The sequence below is a fragment of the Corvus kubaryi genome, unplaced genomic scaffold (assembly GCF_017639235.1).
Source record: "Corvus kubaryi isolate FWS band 111438036 unplaced genomic scaffold, C.kubaryi_AGA036_p1.0 68, whole genome shotgun sequence".
NCBI lineage: Eukaryota > Metazoa > Chordata > Aves > Passeriformes > Corvidae > Corvus > Corvus kubaryi.
In genome coordinates, this window is record NW_024582056.1 from 22212922 (window position 1) to 22237385 (window position 24464).

A 24464-nucleotide genomic window follows, 5' to 3' on the forward strand; every position below is an offset into this window, starting at 1 on the left:
TGTGTCGGGCTGGTTAAGAGGGAGGCCACATGCCATGGAGATGGGACACGGTTGGGATCTTGGCAGGAGCTCATGCTAATGAGGAGCTGAAATGTCTGGCTCAAAATACCTTGCCACTTTAGAAAGGCAAAAGCATCTTTTTAACAACCCACCACCCCCCAAAAAACCTAAGCCCTTTTTGTACAAGATTTAAGAGACATCTGTTAATTTTCTTTTATCACAGTTCAGAAACATTGATCTGTACTGTGGTCAGAATTTGCTTTGAACCTACAAATCTTGCAGGTAAATAGAATGTATTTTAGTATCAGGCAACTTGTGTGTGCAGTTTTTCTTAGCTTTGGCCTAGAAATACACTTCATGAGGCTAGAGACTTCCAAGTGACCTAAAGCAGTATCAGTGTGCTGGAAAAAACTCCCTTCTAAAATTAACTGCTTGATGTTAAATTTAATTCTCCTTTTAATTCTTGGCAAATAAAAGTGAATTTTGCTTTTTAAATGCTGAAAATGTGTTGGTACTTCTTAGGGAGTTGAAGGGATGTAATTTTGAATTTAAAGTGCTTTTTACATTGCTGCTTTTGAGCTTTCTTTCCTCATGAGCTAAAGACTTGGAATTGAAAATTAAAGAAGTTGAAAGTTCATGTTTGGTGTGCACTGGCAATTGTTTCAGAGTGTGTTTTATACTCATTAAGCTCAGAGGGGATTTGAATTAGTCTGTTGCATCTCTTGCCCACTGTGAGTAGAACAGCGAGAAAGTGTTTTAAAGTTGTCTACTGTTTTTAGCTTCTTTTTGTAACCTCAGAGAAAGCACTAAAAAGGTATTTTTATTACTCAAGCAAGCCAGCCTGCAACCATGTTGAGGAAATGACCCAGACACATATTCTGTGTAATTATTTTGCATACTGAAGGACTGGTTCACGCACGTAATGGAATTAGGAATGAAATACCAGAAGTGAAATTCTGGCTTTCCTGCAGCCTGGTTTGCTGCTGGGGAGCTGGGCAGAGCTAACCTGTCGTGTTGGGTGCAGAGTTCCTGCTGTGTGTATTCATTTGGCAAGTTGCGCTTCAGCTCTCTGTAGCCCCCACAGTCACATGTTCCACTTTGCTCCTGCAGACCGATGGAGTCAACAGTTTATGTTGACAAGGGAAACCTCATGTGTTTTCTGTTAACAACGGTAACATTGGCTGCAGAGTCAGGATATCAACTGTGTTGGGTTTTTGTCAAAAATACCTGTCCGCTCTCAATCGGAGCACTGCAAAAGCCAGAAGGTTTTCACACCTGGGAGCCGAGAAAAGATGTTTTGCTGGTAATGCAGCAGAAAGGTTTATCTCTGATAGTTGTTTACTGTTCTTTGGTTTGACACTTTTACAGTGAATATTTCTGAGATGCTCTGTAACAGCTTTTATTTTATAATATATTTCACTCAAAATGCCTTCAAGATAATGAAAGCAGGAAAATAAGATTTAATGGAATTTTTTTTTTTTTTAACTTATTTAAGACACTCTGAGTATCCTCTAGTTCCTGGGTTAGTGCAGACATCCTTGTGTGTGATGAGCCAGATTTGGACATTGTTTCAGGCATAATTTCTCATTTTTTTTACTTTTGTTAAACAACCATAAGCATCAGGCAAATGCAGCAGTGCAGCTTCACACAGCCAGTGATTGGTGGGACTCTGGAACAGGACCAGAGCCTTTCCTCTGCATATCATGGCATTGGGAAACTGCTGCACTGAATCATGGTTTGGAATGATGCAGTCTCCCAGATGTGCTCCTTTGTGGCCAGCTGTTTGTAGGTTGCCTGCAGGGAAGTGTAGAAGAGCTGTGGGTGCCTTTGCTTTCTTTGCTGCTCAGTGCTGCATTGTGCAGCACAGCACAGAACCCTGCAGGAACCCTCGCAGCGCTGCTCCCAGCCAGTGCCCTGCTGGGCCACTGCCCACTCCCCACAGACAGCTGCCGCCTCTTCTGCATCTCTTCCTGTGGATAAAAGCTGCAAATCAACCGATTTACTGCCACGCTCTACAGGCTCCTGAGGAGGATTCAAGACTGAGGGTTTCTAATTATGTGGCAATCTTTTTGATTTTTATTTGTTGCAAACTGCCAAACTGAGAATTCAGATATGAGAAGTTCAATGTAAGAGGTTGAGAGGCATTTTTCACCTGAAAAAAAGCCCAGAATATTTGTAGTCTTCTCTCCCTGGTTAGTGGATTGTTATTTTGCACTTTTTTTATAATTACTTTGGGGTTTTTTTTCCCTGTTAACTACTGGGCATCATTCTGTACCTAGTTGCTAGTTTTTGCATCTCTGTTGTGCTTTTACAATAGATAGAGTAGTCAGATGTTTAGTATCTTTTTCTGGTGTATTGGATATATATATATGAATTCAGATTTTATCAATATGCTAGAGTATAGAAGTTAGCTGTGAAGAAAACAGGATCTCATTAGCTGTGAAGAAAACAGGATTCTGTTGTAATCTTTTGTTACAACCCTTCAGAAAGACCTCAGGTGGTGGCATTTGAAAATTACCAGTCTGCTGGGGTCAGACACAGACATTGCTTGATGGATTTATGAAGCTTTTAAGGAGGTACACCGAGGGTTGAGGCTGCAGCATTAAGACTGTGTTTATGACCTGAACCACATCCTTTTCTTGGAAAAAAAAAGAGTGAAATATTTGCACTTGTTTCAGCATGTGGCTAAAATAAGTGCTTAAAGGACAGTAAATTTGCACTCAGTTTAGATGAGATAAAGATGATGAGTGGACTGTGAAGGCATCCCTATTGACAGCTGTCACTTTTCAGACTATTCTGGAAATCAGCTTGAATACCTTTTGTAAAAGAGACGGGCTCTTGTGCTTGATGTACAAAGTACCTGTTTTTGATTTTGTCCCTTGAGTGTTGTTATGGTTCCTCTTTGTTTCATGAGGTCAAGAGCTGCATCCATCAATGTGCCTGCCAGATGCTGTTTGCAGTGGAGCTGTAGAAAACCTGCCTGAGTTCAAAGCAGGTAGCACATGTTCTTTAATAACATTAGCCCAGGTCAGGTGTTCCAGAGGCTGTTGAGCCTCACTCACTGTGTTCTCAAGTGTGGGTGTAGGTCCTTGTATTGGTCTTCACAGTGTCATAGAATGTTGCCACTGCACTGCTTGTGCAGCTGGTGTGGTGATGGTTGCTCTGCTCTGTAGGACCAGGGTGGGATTGGCAGAGGAAGTAGGAAATCATAGCCCTGTCTGTACTTGTCTGAATTTTACGTGATTCACATCCGGGTTTCCTGTGTACAGTTTCAGGGTTAATGTGCACAGAGTTAAAGAAACTTGCATGAAATTGAAAATATTTCCCAGAGCAGATTTTTGTGTCTTGTCTTTACTTGTTCTGCAAATTCCTTGCTGTTCTATGATGATTCCTGATTCTGGCAGTGTCTTAGAGCACCTACAGAGTAAAAGGTCACTCACAAAGCTTTTCCTCTCTCTCTGCCCCTATGCCCAGGGTATCTGAGATTGGTTTTTTTCAGTTCACAGTATTAGTGCAGAAGTCTTGAATCTTGCACAGGGCTGTCTGACCTGGTTTTTTATTTAGTTTTGTTTCCCAGATGAACACTGTCATTTTAACAGCTTGCTCCCAAATGCCTTTAGCCTCTGTCAGTTGTATGGACACAGTAATGTAATCCCTCATTTTCTTCTTATTGCATGCTTGAAACTCCCTCTTCAGCATAATGGAATACGGTATGGACTAGTGAAAGCTGACTAATAGCACACTGTAGGTCCATTAATTGTCTTTATCTGTTACATTTTGAGCTGAAGAGACCTCAGTTATAAAATATGAGAACCCCAGTGTGGTCAGGAACATTTAAAGGTGAGACAGTCTCTGTATTAACCCAGTTTGGAAGAACATGGAGCAGAGTGCTGGTAACACCAAAACCATGGGTTCAATCCCAGTATGAGCCATTGGCTTGAGTTGGACTCAATGGTCCTTGTGGGTCCCTTTCAACTCAGAATGTTCTGTGAAATCTGTGAAGCTTCATGAACAAAAGTAGTTTTTAAATGCCTTTCATGAACGAAGGGAAACACATAGCAAAATAGCGTGGAACTGTAATGCGGAATGTAGCAAATTTTTTAGTTGGAATTTAGTGTGTTTTACTTCGACCCCTTGGTATTTTAAGATTTCAAAATAGACTGCATTCGTTTCTTCAAAGACCTGGATAATGTGTTTGAGGCATCTCAGACTTTTTTCGAAGTGCCTTGGGGGTTAGTGATGAGAATCCTTTTGTTTGCAACTTCTTTTGAAGTTCTCATTTGGTGACAGCAGCAGTAGCACTGTGCTGTTGAGAGGAAAGGAAAACTGTCCTTGGAAAACTCTAGCCCTCTCTTTTTCCATCACCCTGTCAATTTTTTTTCTTTCTTATACCTTAAATAAGATTTTGACACATGCACAGGAGTGTAAAAATAATTACATACAGAATTTTGTGGAAGCTATGAAGTAGAGGATATAGTAAGTCTTGCATTTTAAAATGAATGAAACTGAATGTAAAAAATCTGTAGAAATTAAACTTAAACTGAGAAAACAAGATATAATAGAAAGCTGGAGATAATGATTGTGATTAGCTTGATGTTTAAAAAGAGTTATTTTATTTAACTGAAAATTAATGGCAAAATTTGAATCCTTTTCTTGGCTGGTGGGGACTGAAGAACAAACTGATGTGGGAGTTCCTGGAATGTTTTCAAGAGCTTGGAGCTGTATAGATAGCACGAGCCCGGCTTCAGCCTGGGATGACCTTGTTGTGAATGCGGGCAGTAGTCTTGTTTGAGGAGTACAGATCTGCCAGTATGATGTTGTTAAAATTGACCATTCACCTTCGGTGCAAGAGGCCTGGTGCTTGCTAGTGTGTGTGGGAGTTTCTGTACCAACACAAAAGCGTTTGGGAAATCTCCACATTGAGGAAGAATTAGTGGTGGAATTCAAGAATATGTTTGAACATACTTGTTAATGCAGGTCCAGGAGATCTCTGCTCACCTGAAGAGGGTCAGCTGCCATTCCCTGAATTCCTGCTGCTAATAAGTGTTCACAGCATCTTCTCCGTGTCACTGTGTTAAGCTGTATGTGTAGAAATTCCTCTCAATGAACAGGAGCTAAAAATTTTGATCCTGATTGAGGTCTCTGATAAGAAGTAACAAGGAATTTCTCCAGCTTTTATGAAAGCAACATTGTTAAAACTTAATATGGGGATGCAGAATATAAAAATTACTAGGAAAATTACAACTCTTAAGATTGACTTCCATCCTGCCCTGCTGATTGCAGCAGTATTTGGTGTTTTGAGAAACATCTGTGTATTTGACAGACTTACTGATACTTGTCTCTCAGTCCTGTTACTGTCACAATTTTGAAGGAGCACATATTCATGTTTTAAAGAATTTTCCTACTTTTTCCCCATGGAACTCTTTGGAAAATCAGTTATCTCTGAGAAGACTGAGATTGTCCTGAAGGTATACTATAGCCTGAACATCATACATACATTTTATGAATATTACATGAAAGGTGGCCTTGCATGGTAGAATTCAGGGGAATGTCATTGCAGAAGTGGAAAGTCAGGAATGTTTTGCAGGAATGGAACAGTATGATCTACTGCTATAGATATGGGTTAGATTATCCTGATCGTTATTGCCTGCAGCCTTACTCTTTTTCTGTTATTTCAAAAGGAAGGTTTATTGCCAGTCAGTTCTGGTTTTATCCACTAGAAACTCTTGCCTGTCTTTTGAGGTGGTGTCTGTTGTTTATCTTAGTTTTGTAGATATAGCACAGGGAGAGAATCAAGTGTTTAACCATGCCCCCAGTGCTGCTGGGCTTTGTGGAGGGAAGGTAATGTGCTGTGGACAGGAATGAATGAGACAAGGAACTGGAGAAATGTCTGTGCTGCCAAAGCAGCTGCTCATGCACTCACAGTCTGTTGTTGTCTTGCTGCAGCTTTTGATGCCCTTGTGGCACTTTTCTGAAAATAAAGGAAATTTTAGCTGTTTTCAGTTGTGCCGCTGGAGTGGAGCTAAACATACTAGCTGAATATATATAATAAGAAAAAGGAGTAGGTTGTAAAAGGCAGGAATGAAAGCACAGACAATGTGAATCTGTGCTTCACACTGAATTTCTTTAACTCTCATGAAGACGTAACACTTCTTGAATAGTCATTTTATTTCTGATGAGAAATTTTAACTTTTCTGTGTGGTTTTATCACTTAGAAATTGAAGTCATTGAGTCATAACTTTGTGGTTAAAGGAAAAGAAACAAGCCCTTCTTAACTAGTAACAAAAATGGCAAGGTAGTTAAAAAGCTGCCTTGAATACTCTAGAGTACAACTTTCTATTTCCAAGGCCTATGATTCCTTGAGGACTTAGCTGCTTCTCTAAATATAATGTGCCTCACTGCACTTTTTAACCCTCCTGATACTGTAGTACCTGCAGAATACAGCTCACTGTAACTCAGTATTTCTTAATATTTCCCATATAAGTAAAGATCATCTAAGTAGGCACTGATAGCAGCAAAATACAAGTAGCCTCTTCTTGCACTAATGGCTGTATATATAGCCAAAACATTTTTGATATTGCTGTTCATTTGTTGAAAATACTTTGATAGCTACTGGTTATTTGTATATTTACCTATCAAAGTTTTAAAATGTGTAATATGGGGACTATGGTGTGCACGTGGTAGATAATGGGAAAACAGGTGAACTGAGTCGTAAGGCACCAGAGAACAGCTACAGTGGAAAGTTGGGCCAAAAATATCTTATAAAACTGGGGCAGATTATAAGGCAATTCTAATTTTTGTCCGGTCTGAATCAAGAGCAGTTGTATATGTACATATTCACATACATAGAACTGCAGTATATATGCACATCTCATTTTGAAACTGCTTTAAGAAATAATATAAGGGGTTCTAGTCTGTCACCAGCTGTTCCCATGCAGTAGCTGCTGGCTTGCTCCTTAGGTATTTTATGGTGTTTTGGAACATGAGTGGCAAAGGAGGTGCTTTTTAGGGAGACGGTTTTTGTGAGTTTAGGCCTATATAATATTTATTTCATACTAAAATCAGGTAATATCTACTCTCCTGGGAACTGATACTGTAAAATGAATCTATTTTCTCTATCACTTCTGAAATTGCATTCAGTACTCAGCCTGAAGGAGCTAGGTAGAGTTACGTTTACACTGTTATGTACAAAGGGCCTTTATTTTATAACCAGCCACAAGCACACTATTTCTGTAGGTAAAGAGTCTCTTCTGGCACAGCTCAGGCAGTGTAAGGGAATGTGTTCTCACTTTTTCTCTTCATTGATTACAAGGACAGAGACACTTAAAATTTTTTAGGACCCTAGAAAAAAAGAATCAAGCAACTGACCGAGCCTTGACTGTTTTGCAGTGTCTGGATTGTTGATTGTTCTTTTGCAGTGATTTGTCTTGTATTGGTTTTGGGAATATAAGCATTATATGTGCCAGCAATAATGTGTTGGGTAGATTCCTTCATGCAAAAAATAAAGCAAAAGAAGTCTTTTGAAAGTTTGCATTTTGGTTAAGAAGGCATGCCAAGCAGAATTATATCCAACCATACACTGTCGTTTTAGGCTGATACATCACACAACTTTGCTGTCAACATCTTGGAGCTGGCTTCTGTCAACACCAACATTGTGCCTTATGTAGGGAGCAGACAGCACAGCTGCTGTGTAGTTCTTTCCAGTGATTGAACTCAAACCAAAATGTCTCAGAGTTCTTTCTAACTTCCCTGAGACTGCCAAAACCATGTTTTCCAAGTAAGGGATGCAAGCATCTCCCCGGTAAGAGCTTGGAGTGACAATGCGTTTCACAGACACAGCTGAGTGTCTGCTGGATAGTGTTTTGTTGCTACTGCTCTTGATGCCTTGCAGCAGGTTACAGACTTCCAGCAGTTTCCCAAGGGGAACAAGAGCATGAAGAACAGCAATCCCTCTCCTCCTGTACCACCAGCTCTACCATACACTACATATGATGAAATACAATTAAAGATGGAGCTAACAAGCACTGCCTTTACAAAGCCTAGAGCAATAGCTCTGATCAGGAGTTCAGCTGTCCCCTTCATTTGGGAAAGCCCTGAACTTTTGATCTTCTAAATGTATTCATTTTGTCCCATGCACGATGACACAATTTTTAGTGTTTTTCTTTGCCTTTGGGATTGACTTACCCTCCTGTAGCAGATGTCCTCTTCTGCTTTTTTTCAGAGTTGACTGCTGTTCTCGATCTCTCTGTACAACAAAGATGTAGTTGATTTGCTGCTCCCTATAAAGCAACTAAAATAGATTGGAGAACCCAAATCCAATATGCAGCTCACTGAATCAGTGGCCTCTAAATATGGGTGATCCTGTCAACAAGTACAGACCTTAGCCTAAGTCCCTTGTCCGGGTGGACAGCATTGCAGACTGGGTGGCTCCAGGACTTCAGTTATTTGTGCTGATCGTGAAGTTGTTTACCCTAAGCAAGTTGTCTCCCAGTATAGCCACTGCTGATTTCTGACTGGGTCCCTTCGTCTTCCCAAGGGACACTAGTTAAGCCAGACTGAGTGAGCATCTGCTAAAACTGACTTCCCTCCTCAGCTCTGAGAGGTACCAAGCTGATGGGTTTTCTGCATGGGACACACTCAGGTTGGTACCTTGAGGGAGTGCAGAACCTTTTCACTTCTGCATGTGCTTCCTGCTTCAGGAAGGACCTGCAGTTTCCTCTGAAGCACTTTCTCTGTCTCTGCTTTTCCCAGTTCTTGTCAGCTGCTGTGTGACACCAGTAAGCTTGCTAGGCCTATCTTTCATTTCTTTCTCAAAATTATTGCTGTCTTGTTTCAAAGTCTCTTGAGTTTATGTGCCTTAAGTTTGCACTCCCCTGTTCTATAGGGAGGTTAACAAACTTAATCTACCTATCTTCTTACACCTTCCTTATTGTTATTAATAAAGGGAAATAAGAGAAATTTGGAGCTGTGCTATGTTTCTGAGAGCAGAGATGGTAATTTTCATGAACAGATTGTATAGCAGCATTTTCAAATATGTATCAGAGTTTAAAAATTGTATTTTTCCAAAACATCACACAGAGTCTTCCAAATGAGCATGTACTTGAATAGAGCAATATGTATCCTTTAAAAAGCATAGGCATACAACATTTCTCTTTTATTCCTTTCTCAACTCTTAGTCAACTCTTTCCAGTAATATTTAATATTGTATCAGTCATTTCATATCCATCATTCAATGACTGACTGCTTATGCAGTTTACTGTCTGCATTGCTGTAAGCTTGTTTATATGTTTCTCTTGAGTACTAAAGTAAAATATTTTTAAAACATGAGTTATTTTTTCTTTAGTAGTAATATAAATATTTAAAACTCAGTGTTTCACAGCTTATGTTTTCCTCAGACTTTTCTAGCTAGGGAATGAAATGTTTTAACTTCTGGCAAGTTAAGTGCTGAAGCTGTTGCTTTATCTCTGGGCCCAGTCTAGTACCAGATAGCTAATTGGCAGATTTCTTTCATAAATAGAAAAGTACTTGTGCTTTAAACAGTCAAGTACATGAATTGGTTAAAGACTTGAAGCTGGCTGCTCATAAGCTCTCTTTAGCTCACTTGCCTTTGCTCTGTAAGGAGGAATATTTGTGTACTATGTTCTGATCTCGGTTCACTAAGTCAACATGGAATATGTCAATAGAAATAAAATTAGATATGAAACAGAAAGGTGGAAACTTACAAGACTTTTATGATTTAAGATCTCTCTCTTGCTTAAATGTCTTTTCTAACTCTCCAGTTTATGTAGTCTAGTCAGATTAAAACAGGCTCAAAAAAAAAATCCAGGTTTTCTGAGAGTATTTTTCCTTACTATTTTGCAAACCCACATACGTGTAGCAAAGATAACAAAACCACCCGTGTTAATGATTCTGTAATTAAGAATATAATTTAAAAGTTTGAAGAGTGTTTCTGTTTGAGAGCTATAAAAGGAGAACTAATCTCAGTAAATGTTTGTTTTACAGAATGCTGAAACCAAGGTGGAGGAAGCAGCTAAGGAGAGTCCAAAAGCAGCCAGACTAACACAGCAGTCTTCAGAGGATAATGAAGTATTTGGTGAGTTACTAGGACAAGTGGAAAATGTTATTTGATGTGTTAGTACAAAGAGAATTCCCACAAAGTCCTAGTGATCTACTTAATGTTGGTGTGCAGTATTTGAGTGCAGGCTGTACAGTCCCACAGAGACCTGGAAAGATGGAGGAGAGGACCAAGAAGAAAACAAAGAGCGATCAACAGTCTGAAACAAATAATCTCTGAGGAGAAGAAAGATTGAATCCAAGTGTTCAGCAAAATTAAAGGTTTATGCAGTAAGGGAATATAAGCTTTTCTTCATCCATAATGGACAGGAAAAGCAGTGAATTCTTAAAACTGCAAAAAGAAAGATGTGATCAAATGTCAGGAAGGGAAATACAGAAACAAATACTAAAGCATTGTGATACATCATCTGGAAAGTGTGCAGATTCATCATTGCAGGTCTTGAAAAACAGGTTAGACAAGTAACTGTCTAAGCTGATGTAATCATCTTGTGCCAGAAGGATAGACTGGATGACCTTTGAGAATTCTTGGAGGCCTAGGTTTTAAATGAGCTTCTCTTGGTATTTTTCAGTGAATCCCTTTCCTGCTCTCCATAGAGGTTTTGCTGATAGTTTTATTATTTAATCTGAAAGCCACATTTGACCTTTTCTTCTGCATTAAGTTTTGGAAAAGAGACTGGGAATCTTAGAATCATAGAATATGCTGAGTTGGAAGGAATCCATCAGAACTATTAAGTCCAACTCCTGGCCCTGCACAGGACACCTCAAGAATCACACCATATGCCTAAGAGAATTGTCCAGACTCTTCTTGAACTCTGTCAGGCTTGAGCACTTGCTATGAGCACTTGCCTGCAGAGCCTGTTCCTGTGCCCAAACACTGGCTGGGCGACGAAAGTTTTCCTGATGAGGGAAACCTTATTATTACAACTTTAGGTTGATTTTATGCTAATAGAACTACAATAAAGAAGCAGTAGTCTTAACATTAATGCAGGAGAGGTTAGGGGAAGGCTGGTCATGTGAATGTTACTAAGGATGACTAGCTTGAAAACTTCGGGATGAGCGAAATATTTTTAAATACAGTAACGATTTTTTTTTCTTTCAAAGTACAAAAGGAATGGAGCATGGATAATTAGTCTTTTTCACTATATATGGAAATCATTTAAACTGGTTTTGTTTCAATTCATCTTTTCTCAGTGAGATAATATAGTGTGATTGGCACATGAGCCTGAATTCCTGGCATGAATGTTTCCAACACTGATCACATAGTGCTAGTGTCTGATGAATCCACCAGTGGACTTTAGAACTAGCTTTCAGCTTTATTAAGTGGGTGCTGAGGCTATTACCTCATTTCCTCGCTATTTGCTCTGCCAATTATTTGCAGTAGATCCAGTATTACTGGTTAGAAAGCCCCATGGCACAGTGTAATGTGCATCTCAAGCTGTGTCCTTTCTCAGAGCAGAGCTTTCGTTTTCTTTCTGCAAGAATGATGGAGACAGCAAAGCAAGGAGATCTCCATCTGCCTCTTTCTGCCAGCAAAATCTCAAGCATTTAAACATCTGTATACTGTGATCACTGCTCCCATGTACCAGTGAGCTAATCTGGTAGTTAGTCAAGCCTGTGGTCCACATGAGAACTGTGAGTCTAGAGATGGGAATAAACCATGGAATTCACTGTTGGTAGGTTTAAACTCAACATCCAATGATTCATACCCTGTATCAACACATTCTTTTACTAATTGAAGAAAGTCAACATGCAGTATGCTATATGGTCTTTAAAGCTAATAATTTACTAACAAACTGCTAAATATTTCCATGTTCCAAATCTGTGAACTGAACTGGTTATCTGAGATAAGACACTGATCAACCTTTGATAACTCGACATAACAAGGAGGAAAATTTTTTTCCAGCCCCAAAACAGTCAGACTGCAGTATCTTATATCAACCCTCCTACCACTTTGCAAATGACAGTCTGGTGTGGGTTTTTTTGATTTTAAGATAAGGTCAAAATGGGGGAGAAAAAAAGAGGAAGTATGGTGCAAATGGAGTCTGTAATCTTCTTTTACCCTGGTCAAATGAGGAAATCAAAGTGGACTGAAGGTGCAAGTGAAATCACTGTAGTAAGGATCAGGGAGAATATTTTGACGGATACAAGTTTTGTGTCTTGAGAATGACTGCTGTGTGTGCCTTTCCCTGCAGTTCTGGACAATTTCTTAAAATACTCTATTACAGGGATAAAGGATAAGCTTGAAGCAGTTTTCCCTAGATGAGTTATTTGTTGTTCGGTGACTTAAATGATTAGAGATCCTGCTCACTCTGGCTTGATCTATTTCAAGCTATCCCTCATTTCTTTCTTCTTTTTCCCCAGTGATGCTAATTATACCAAGCATCAAGTATGCACCAATAGTTGGTTAATTCATAGCTCCAGCTTTGACTAGAATCCCTCTTCTGAAGAATTTTTAATAGCCTCCAGTCTCTTTGAGCAGGTGCAGTGTCTTCCCTTTTCACAGAGATCACTATCTTCTGTGACTTATTTACAATTTTCCCCAGACATCCCTTCCCCCAGCTTTCTCTGGACAGTGCCACCCCCTACAGAAAGGTTAGCACAGGCAGCAGAGGAGCCTGACACAGCCTCTGAGCCCCCTTTGAAGCGGGGCAGCATCCCTTGAGAGCCGCCTGCCTTTTCTGTCCTGGTGCGTGGGTGCGCAGCAGGCGCTGGGACGAGCCGTGTCCCCCGACAGCGCTGGCTGTCCCTCTGCGCTGAGCCACCCGGTGGCAGCAGCTGCCAGGCCCTGGCAGCCACCAGGGCGCCTGGACTGCCAGGTCCAAGGCTCTGCAGCAAAGGAGACAGAAATCTCTTGATTTGTGCTTGTCTCCCCACTCTCCGAGGTTAGTGTTGGCGTGCACCAGGTGACAGTAATGACTTCTCAAGATACGGGAACTTTCTCTGCTGTGGACAGCATGGAATAGATGCAGTTGCTAAGAATTGTTATACAGAAGATACCTGGTGAAGCTGTACCATTTGAATATGTCAGGGTTTTTTTGAAAATGCTTCCTTTCAGAGTAAATGTGGTTTCTGCAGTCCCTATCAGCTGGATCCAGTTTTGGAGGCAAACATGTTATTATTGATTGAAAACATCACGGTGGTAAGGAGCCAAGTGTGGGGTTCTCTTTCAAGTCTGCTAGACCTGGTAGCATACTTTGTAGATTCAAGCAAGGTTTGATCCACTACTGCAAAGGGCCACTTGTGAACACACATAAATGTCATACTTTTCCTGTTGTTCTTCTCTCTGTGGGTTGGATTTGGGAATTACCATTCCAGAAGGCTTTTTTGCATTTCTCTTTAATATTTGGGGTTTTTCTGGGGTATAAATGAAATGGCCTTGCGAACAATGAAGCCACATCGTACCAGCTGCTTTATGAAACAAGCAAATGAGTCAGGTGTGTCTTGTGTTTCAGAGAGGTAATTCTCAAAGGCAATGAACTTTTTATACAGGAAGATGGAATGGAGAAATGAAGCAGAAGGGTAAGGGCATGGGAGAGAAAAGACATCACAGTGATGGCATTCGCAACTATGAAATTCTGAATTGACAAGAGTTAGTTTTGTTTGCCCTTTGAAAGGATTTTCTTGTGGCATCCAACAGAGTTCTGTTGTCTGATATATACTGAATATGCATCTGTGATGTGGAGCTAGAATATCTTGCTTGCTACAAACTTCTGTTGAACTTGCACGTAGTCAACATGGTCTCTGTTGCAACCAGTATGTAGTCAGAAAAGGATTGTGAATTACAGTCCAGGGGAAAGAAGGAAATTGCTGGGTATGGTGCTATGCATTTAAGGCAATGGATCAGGAGAGGACTCTTCACCTTACTTCCAGAGATTATTTTGTGAAGTTTATTAGATCCAATGCTACGCTACAACTGTCAGGCAGAAGCAGGGGGGAAATCTGCCTTTTGTTCTGACCACTGGGATGACTGGATCTTTCTTTCTTTGGTTTAGCCCCTATTACATTAACCTGGAAAATGACAAATGCAGATTTTTAATTACACTTTATACTTTTTTTTCCATATGGTTGAACTAGCATAAAATTACAAGCAAGATTTTTCCTTGGGAGGACTGTTGTATATTAACAATATATTCCCCTTTCTGATGGAAAAGAAAGTCAAGTGTGCTAACTTTTTGTCATAGAATCATAGAATATTTTGAGTTGGAAGGGACCTTTGAAGGCCATGTGGTCCTAATCCCCTGCCATGGGCAGGGACATCTTGAACCAAATCAGGTTGCTCAGAACTCTGTCCAACCTCACCTTGACTGTGTCTAGGGATGGGACATCCACCACCTCTGTGAGTAACCTGCTCCAGTGTTTTACCACCCTCATAGTAAAAAAACATCTTCCTTACGAAGATAGAGTAAGACTTGATCTTGTCAGACAGGAAGCTTCATTTTCTTTCTATCTTGTCGATCAGGTCTAAGCTCGTATCTGGATGTGGCCATTTTTCTTCTGGCTTAGAGCTTTTCAGGGATCCATGCTGTGCGCCTAAAGTTGTACTGTGAGGTGTTGGGTTTTTGTTGTTGTTTGGGTTTGGTGGTGGGGTTTTGTGCTTTGGTTATTTGTTTTTGGTGTGAGTTTTTTGTTTGGTTGGCTTTGGTTTTTGGTTTGTTTGTTCTCTGGGTTTTTTTACAAAAAAGAGGCAAAATGAACACATTTTTTTTCCCCTCTAAGAGGAGAGATCCTGTTGTAGGGCTTTTTCAGCACCATCTGCCATTCTGCTGTTTCAAATTGCAGTACTGGGTACCTCTTGATGTATCTTTTTGTGTGCAGAGCTCAGAGATAGAGCAAGAAAATGTACATTCAGCACAATTCCACGGTGGCCCTGACTCACCCCGATTCTTGCTTATGCTGATGCCTGCTGCTGTGTCCCACACAGAATGTCCTGTTGGGAGTTGTGTAAACCCACGTGGGATGAAGAGCTCCTCTCTCTGTGAGACTTCCATCTGTAGTGGTTTGACAGACCTAGTCACACTCACTGTTGGTCTGCCTTAACATAGTCCCACTGCATCCAAACGTGGGAACTTTTGGATGCTGTGTATTGAATGCCAGTTTGGGTTCTTTGGTTGTGGGGTTGTTCTGGTTGAGTTTTTTTCTTTATCTGAGGATTTACTGATGGTCTATAAAATTTGTCTGGGAAAATGAGAGAATTTGTATTCTGGTCTTATAGAATATACTTATAAAGGTGGGAATATATATGTTTTTGAATGTTACATCTGTAAGGATTTCACTCTTCTTGTACCTATTTTTGCTTTTTGATTCTTGCTTAAGAAAGAGAGGGGGCAGAATGTGAAGGGAGGAGCTGGAAGGCACAATGGCTTTATCAGGAGGTGATGCAGTCCTGTCAAAAGCTGGCTAAAAGCTGAAGGTTATTGCAGTTCAGTGACCTTACTGGGAAGCTTCTTTCATTGTAAACACAATCAATAGTGGAATACAAGCTATGACATTAATGCAAAATAATGGCAAGCTTACACACAAAAAAAATCAATCTGGTGGGACAGCAAATGGTCCTAAAATAGGTGTTATTACCATGGTGCAGTTATCTCCTCTTGCCTGAGAGGCAAATGGGGGAATTTAGTGTCCTGTCGGTTTTCATTATAAGCTAAGTAATGATTCTGGTTTTCCAGCTATCCACCTATTTCCACTTTTCCTAGCCTTCTTTCCTTTTCCTGGTTTCTTGCAAGACTTGGCCTGTCTGCTTTCATCCAGAGACCACTGGTTTATCAAAATTACAACAGCAACCCTGGATTAGCTTTCTGAGATGGAAAGAATAGATTTACATTTTAATAAAAAAACCCACTTGCTATTTTTTATGCAATTGTTGGGTCTCAGAGGTACAGCTCACAGCTTTCCCTTTTTGGTGTGGTATTTTATGCCCACCTGCAGATCTTTATTTTAGGGAAAGGGCTGAAACTTGTGTATCTCACATATCATAAAGTGGTTTTTGCAAACAATGTGTAGTTTTTGCATATGGGCAAGCGAAGATGAATATTGGAGAAGTGCTGAGGTGGAAAGAGACCTATAGGAGTCCAGAGGCAGCAGCTGGCCAACTGGTGGGAAGTTTTGTTATTTTAAAGTTTGAAGCTTTCTATACATTTATAGATATTTGCAACTTCTCTATTAGTTCTGTAATTGGTTTGGTTATGGCTCATTTTTATGGATTTTCTTTATTTAACAGTAGCATTCAAACATTATTTATTTCCTGGCAGCAGTCTGGTGCTTTAAACAGTAACAGTAGCTCTTGGACATCTAATTAGTTAATATGCCTTTAATTAAGTAATGTAATGTCCTACAGTAGCATCAACTAAGTCTTCAAGATTACCTTTAGTATGCCATTGATGTTTGCTGCAAAATTAGTGCACAAGCACTTAAGGGCATTTTAACAACTCTGATTTGGTACGATTTTTCTTATTTTTTTCTTGTGTGTACCACATGCAAGCAACATGTAAAACAGAGGTCTGGGTTTTCCTAATATCATAGGGACTGGATTTGTTACTTGGGTGGTTAGCATAGGCGTGGAGCTGAGACAGCAATGCCTGCTGCATTTTTAGCAGTGGTGGGCTGTGCTTGCTGTAATTAATCAGCACATTAACAATAAATGACTTATTCATGATTTTAATGCTTGCTATACAATGTACAGGAGCTGGTGATTTTTTCCCCCCTTGTTTATTCAGTAAGAGTGAGTCTGTATGCAAGATGGAGGGCAGCACAATAGGCATTTACCATCCTATTGTTACCCAGAACAAGCATTGTATCCAATTGTAAAAGTGAGGATGGAGAAGGGTGGTCTAATGTCACATGTTGCTGGATGGTGATTTGAGGCCTATGGTTAATTAGCTAGCCATGAAACAAATTACTCCTTTCCCAGTGTGTTTTATTATCTTTGTCCTGTTAGCAGGCTGCAGCCCAAGAGAGTATTCTGTGTGCACAGAAGTCCTTAGTGTTCTCTGTCACTGATTCTTATGTACCATCCAGTTGGGTTAAGGCAGGATTTTATCTGTAAATGAATTAAAAGTGCTTCTGAAAGATCCTTATTTTGGGGAAAGGAGCTGAAATGTTGCTGTTGTCCCGTTTCCAATTTTGTTGAGGCTGAATAACCACTCAGTTCTGGTTTGAGTGAAAGAAGCAGCAGAATAGTTCTCTGTGGGCCAACCGCTCTTCTGTCGGGTTAGCTGAAACAGATGTTGTTGTTAAAGTTTAATTACAACATGACTCACTTTTTAATGCAGTGGCTAGAAGAGAACTAGAAGTTTTTGTACCATACGTTAGGAGAATACGAAAACAACAGCTAAGATTGATAACACTTCTGTGTCTTTAAAAAAATAAGTAATACGAAACTCATCAACTTTGGCTTCCTGCATAATAGAAACTATGGAATTTCATTGTGTAATTCCTGGATAAAATCCATAATACCTGATTTGAGCCAGAATAATGTCCTGTTGCAAAATTTGTACAAAAACAATGGATTCTCCTCAGACTTTAAGCAGTCAGTTACCCCGGTTTGAAAGAGGCTCTTTGCTGATGGTCTGCACCCCATAGTTACCTCTAGTTGTGTGTCTGGCCTCCATTAGGCTGCCCATAGCACACATCATGAAAGACATATACAAACCCAGATTTTTTCTCATCTGAATGCAGAAGACAGAAATCGAGGTAAAAAGGGAATACAGAGGTAAACATCTTGCCCTCATAAATACTGTAGGTCAGTGCTAAGTTGATGCTTCCCCTCCAGTGTGCTGTGAAACAGGTGAAATTCCAATTCCTTGCCAGGATCTGATGGGCCTAAGAAATTCTGGGTTGGATTCTTAATGACGCTTCCCACTCACGCCCCCCTTTAAGTCATGTTCACTCATGATATTGTGATAAGCTCTATTGACTTTGCCAAAACCATAAAGATAGTGAATTGAGCTTAAAAATCAAAAATCCATTGACTTGTCCTTCCAATATTAAAGGATCAGGCTGGAGTGTGGAAAAACCTGTGGATTTTCTTATGTTCAGGTTGATGCCCAAAGAGCATGGAAGGGCAGGGAGAGAGCCACTGTAGCTGCATCCTCTTGTCCAGCAGCAGTTCTGTGAAAATATCAGCCTGGGTGTGCGGTGCGTGTAGCTCTGGAAGGAAAGCCAAGCAGCAAGAAGCCCACCGTGAAGGATTATGAAAGTAGAGAGTGACAGCTATTGTAAACATGTTATGCAAGCTGTTTTGGTGGTGACCCTGACAAAATATTTTTATTCCGGTGCTGAATTGGGCTTCAGCCTCGTGCGTGGCATTTGCAACTGTGTCCACAAGACTGAAAATGACTCTGCTGGTGGTGGAGAGTGAAAGCAAGAAGGAATGCACAGCATTTGAACAAGTGAATGAAAATTTGCAGGGCTTGGCATGTGTCAGTTTCCCCTTGGCACTGCCATCGCTGTACTCTGGAGCTCTGTGAAGCTCCAGGGCTCCAGTACCCTGTCAGGCAGGAAATCCAACCCGTACTTGAAGCTATGGCTTTCTGTTACGCATTTGTTCGAGAAGGCTGCCTGTGGTTTGGCTTAACTCCTTCAAACACATAGCTCAGCAGCACTTGTGCAATAGCTCAGTTTCAGGGGTGGGACAGTGGCCCTTTAAGTGCTGAAAAGGAGGAACAGAGCAGAAATTCACATCTGAGATAATCCATTTTTGATGAGGAAAATAGAAGTGAAAAGGACTAGTATTTACTGGTGTGCACACACTGGTACTTGTACAGAAACATCCTGGTGGCGACAAGACTGCAGTCGCTCACAAGCCTTGCAAGGAGCAGAGAACAGCCATGATAATGCTGCTCTTTATTTCCAGTGCTGTTCAGAGCAGGCACCCTCTCTAGAGCCTTCCCTATGCTTCCCTTCCCTGTTGCCAATGAAAAGCTTGGCCTTTTCTAGTCCCTTTAATAGTCCCACTTAATTAGAAGGAACCATTTTTAGATACAAAGTATTTCCATCAAAACAGCAACTTTAAATTAGTTTGAGTGATTTCTAGTAGTTGTCATCCATTGTGAATTCTTCTTTTCTTTTTGGTTCTTTCTGTAGCATCTTAAAATTTCTTCTGTGCATCATATTAATCTACTGCAGGAGGACTGCAGTAAAAATCAGAATTTTAAAGACTAAACTCAGTTGCTTAAACATATGCTTGGACTGTTAAGAAATAATTCTAAATAAGTTTATCTCAAGTGACTTCAATAGAAAGAGTCAACATATAAAAGAAATCCACAACAGTTCTCATTTGTGTTCTGAAGTAACTGTAATAGGATTTTCTTTTAACCTTTGCTCGTGGAAAAGTAGATGAATGGGCTCTTGAAACAAAAGTGATAGGTTTTGGACACTTAACTAAGCCACCATGTTATGTTACAATAAATAGACTTCATTTCATTGGACTCAGTGGAGACAAAATTAAAATATTGATGCTTCTAAAATAAATACTTGACATTTCACAAATGATTCCTTTGAAATAGGCCTGCTTCCCTGAATGTTTCTCAGGATGTGGTGTCTCTGTTTGCCTTGATGGGACCTCCTGCTTCTTCAACACAACAACTCTGCTGATTTTAATGGAGCCTTGCAGTGGTTATGCCTGAGTTCCTACCAAGATTATGGTTATACCCAAGTTCCTACTGAGGAAGATGCTGATCTGTAGTACCTGAAGTCGTCAGCTCAGCCAGCAGGTTTGAGGTAGCTGTCTTTCACATATCAAGCGTGCCACTGGGGCAGCTTCAGGCAGGCACATATTTCCATTTTCTGATCTACTGATGTCGTGCAGCCCAAAGTCAAATAGGAGTAGATAATTCTATTCTGAAGTGAATGGGCCAAGTTTTAATTGCAGTTGTGACATTTATTGTCATGAGTGAACTGAATTCTTTAGAAAGCCTTTTTGGGCAGGATTAGCTATAGACATGGTAAATTTTTGTCCCCTTTTTTTCACCTGTTGCTTCACCTATTCATCAGGTGTAAAATATGCAAGTATTTCATTTTTTAAGGTAAGGCTATGGCAGGAGCAGGCTGTAGTGTTACTCTGTTCCCTTACTTTCAGGCTGTTCTTTGTTTTGTGTATCATGTTCAGTCTTGTATCTAAACTGGCCATCCTTAAAATGACCACGAGACCCTCTTGTTTGGTCTCCAGATTTTATTGCTGTAGTATCACTTTCCTTCTGCATTTGTCAGCATAGGAAATCTACTACAAAATAGGCAATAGATGTCTGGATACTAATTATACAACAAGCCTGAGTGCCCTAGTCAGCATTAAATATAAATTCTGAACGTTTATTTATTTTGATATATTTGCCAAAATTTCTTGAAATAATTTTACTGCTCTGTTTTGGAATATATAATTCTGATATGAAGATCTGAAGGCAAATTTGTTTCAAGATTCCTGAATGATTTTGCTTGAAATAAAAACCAAAACCACAAACTGTTGAGATCCCTGAAAAATAAGAGCTTCCCTCTTCCTTTTCCACCAAATTTTTCCACCCTTGCTTTGACAGATCAGTGGCTGGCCAACATTATCATGAGCTACATAGCCTAGAGAGGGAGAATAATAAGTGAAAATTAATTGAGGAACTTTACTAAATTTCATCAGAATTAGGAACATGCATTAACATTTTGAAATACTATCCAGATTTTGACTGAGATACTTTGGTGGATCTGGGCTTAAAGTGAGAATCAGAAGACTGAGCAAAATAACTGTTTGTGACTTTTCCCTTGATGATAAATTCCCCCAGGCTCCAGCAGAGAGATGTGACTTCTGTTTCCATATGCCAGCAACAATAAATCTGGCATCTATCTTAAAATCAGTGCTCACCTGATTGTAGTAATTTATATATAGTGGCCTGTTTTCAGGATGTGGATTGGAGTGGTCAGTGAGATTGAACTGAGCAATTTTCTGAAAGTGAGAAGCCTGGGAGTTGAGATTTCTAAATATATTCATGCTTGGGATTTTTCTTTTACCTTTTCAGCTGCTCTCATTATTTTCATGGTGCACAGGGTGTTTTTCCCTCTGTTACTGAAGTACCAATGTCCAAATGCAGACTCACTGCCAGCATTATTTCAGTCACAATTCATACTGCAGGAGCACCCAGTCGAGGACTGGACCTCACTGAGCCTATTGATCTATAAACATCAGACCATAAGAAGGTTGCTCTGCATGTGTTACTGCCAATTCCTGTTTCTGAGAGTAGGTGTTTCCTTGCCAGTCAGACTGCTTTTACACCAACCAGTATTTTTCTCTTAACTGTAAGACAAGAACCAAATTGCTCTAGATTTTGCAGACAAACTTCGGTTTCACAATGAAACCTGTTCTACGTGGGTAAACTCAGTAGCAGAATCCCAACAGCACAATTATTCTGTGGGGATGTGTGCTTCATTAGCAGCCTCTCTCGATGCTGTTGCTGCTCTTGACAGAGTTACAGCTGCAGAGTCATACTTGTAGCAATACAGCTCTGCTAGTGACTGCTCCCCGAAGGCAAGCCTTTAAATTATTCCTCTCTTCAGCCCAACAATCTTTCTATATTGACTTGTAATTTGTTGTTCAGTTTTGAATAATTATGAAGAAGGGCAAATATCTTTCTGGTTTCTGAGTTACACTTTTGCCACCCACGGAGTTTTTTTGTGTAACGTATGTGCTGATTAAAAATGTCTCCTGCAGTGAAAATATGAGACCTTTTCTACTGTATTTTCTTAGTTCTCGTGTAAAAGGACCCTTTTTAGCTCTACCTAAATGTACCTATTAGAGGATTTCTGAGACTGAAATGTTCCTGCAAATTAATTTCAAGATAAAAAAGAAAATAAGAAAAAGAAAGCTGTGGAGCTGGCCCCTCAAGAAAACAGAAGTGAATGTCTTGAAACCAGCATGTTATTTAAAATCACCCACTGCTTTGGCTAGTCATTGTGTCACCCCACCACTACTGGCATGTTCAAATACCTAGCTTTTCTAGTCAACTCCCTGTGTATTTTCAGAGTATTATAATCATGTTCTTTATCAGGAATGAATTGTGAGAAAAGTCAGAATATAAGATAGTTTGACATAGGGAGCTATTTAGAATTAGAGCCTTTTCTCCTTCCTCTCTATTAGTCTGTTTGTGTTGACATAATTGTGATGCAACACTGCAATATAAAGACATGTATTTTTTTAAAGGCAAGATTCGTAATTCAATATCCTGATTTAAATAAAAATATAACCCCTCTAATTTAGCAGATTCATTTTCATTGAGGAAATATGTAAATATTTGATAGTTCTGGTATTTTTATTTAGTTGTTTAATTTTCTATTTTAATTAGAGAATAAAAAGGGATCTGGAGGTTCTCAGGATGATGGAAAGTTGTATTTTTTTGCTACCTATAATGTTAAATAAAAAATCTGTGCAAATAGTGACATTTTCATCTGAGTGAAATATCCTAACATTTCTTCTTTGTAGAATTGCTAATGAGGTCACATCTTTCTGAAAATTGCAGTTAATTTGTATTGAGTGTAGGGATTTATAACATTTCAGATCTCCTTAAAATGTTGTGGTTGCAATAGTGCATTTATTTTAAGGACGTTATTTATACACAAAAATTAGGAACCATGCTAGTAAGCTGTGTCTTCCACAGAGGGGAAGATAAAATTGCAGCTTGGATTAGGGGGAGGAATTTGATAAAGCATATTTATGTCCTTTCATGCTCTGTACATTCATCTGTTTAATTCCTGTGCTGGTTTGTGTGTTAATTCAGAGAACAGTACTGTGCACACAGTGGAGATGCAAAGGCAATTTCCTTGTCTCTCTGAAGTGTAAGCTGGAAAGTGTATAATTATCTGTAGATTTTAGCACATAGTACCAATTGGAGTTCTTGCTTATATGCTGCTTGTGCTAAAAGTGGTGTGAATCAGAGGTGGTTTGTTTTGTTGTTTGGGGTTTGGTTTATTTTTTTATTAACTTACCTGTGGGTAAGAAGCTGAGCATCTCATTTTTGAGATTACTGGTAAACAATGTTTTCAACAAAGCAATTCAGGAATCATGAAAGTGCATCACAAGGATGTGGCTTGAATGAAATATTATAAAACAAAATTTAAGAGATAAGAAATAAATCTTGTATAGGAGATGGTATAACAGTGAAGAATGGAATAACCTTATTCTTTCCTAATTACATTATCTTTGTGCACAGCTGCTTAGTCTAGTGTTTGGGTTTTGAGTGGAGGGGTTTTCCTTGTGCTTTGGAGTGTGGCTTTTTGGGAGGTTTTTTTTGGGGGGGGGTTGGGGGGGGCGTTTTGGTTTTTTTTCCTCATATGTTAGTATCTGCTTGTGCTAAGAACCTTGGATCAAATGCACTTTTAGGTTTCTGCCAACGGCTTTGGGGAGAGACAGATGGAACGGGGATTAGAAACACATCTGTATCTGTTTTGTCATTCTTAGAACTGCTTCACCATTCAGCACACAAGGTCTCGAGCCTGGAACTCTTAAGTAAAGGATTGCTTGTATCCTCACACCTTTTAGATTAGCCCAGTGGTCAGCGAGTTCATCCGAAAAGGCAGAAGAGAAGTTCCAGGTCTGTGAAAATACTTCACTTAAAATGTCCTGCCAGCAGTTCTACCTCAGCCTTTATATGTGGTAGCCGACATATCTCAGATGATCTCAGCTCTCAGGGGAGCATAAGAATAGAGGCATTCTCTGCGTGCATGAGTGGTTGGAATAACACTGTGCTTAGTGATCAAATGAACAATCCCTTTGAGCTTTCGAGATAGTACCCCCTCTCACAGGGCATCGGAAAGCATTTCTTTAACAATTATGCAATAACAAAGCACAATAGGATCACTGGTTGCCGTGATTTCTGAGGAGGAAAGTCAAGAGTTTATGTTACCTTGTTACTATCTCAAACTAAACCGGTTTGGCAGTCAAGAAATGTAGCCTGATCTGTGCCAGATCCCTGATTTTAGTGGAATAGGGTGGTGCAGAAATAAATGTTCAGAATTTTTTTGTGTTTTAGCCTGCCTGGTGCTTTTTTTTTTTTAAACTTCCCCCCCTCTTGCCCCCCAATCTCGTCTGGCATTCTTGCTTTTCCTTAAAGCAGTTTAAAGATCCTCCTGATGTAAACAGAACTTGTACTATGGACTGTGCTTTTCTTATGCTCCAGGTCATTTCTCCAGCCCAGTGGTCTTCCTTTTTATTGTGACCGATTCCTCCTGTGTGACTACTCTATTTTACTGCTGCTGTCTGCTTCTGCTTACCACCAGTCTTTTTTTCCCTGTGTTTTTCTCACCACATTTTCTTCTCACCTGCTGATCCATTTCTTTCTGCCAGACCTTTAGCTGCATTTGCATCCTTCCATCTGGCTGGTTCATTCCTTTTCTTCCTTTTCCTCTTCTCCTCTTCA

The 24464-nt window shown here is 39.9% G+C and overlaps 1 protein-coding gene across 2 annotated transcripts in view; it reads left to right on the forward strand.

The window, feature by feature from the left end:
* Positions 1-24464, forward strand: part of LOC121674425 (myelin basic protein) — an 84028-nt gene that overhangs the window by 21132 nt on the left and 38432 nt on the right. For both annotated transcript variants that reach the window (XM_042048772.1, XM_042048773.1), the window contains exon 2: positions 10003-10093. In XM_042048772.1, coding sequence (XP_041904706.1) covers positions 10003-10093 — 91 coding nt within the window. The remainder of the gene's footprint in view (positions 1-10002; positions 10094-24464) is intronic.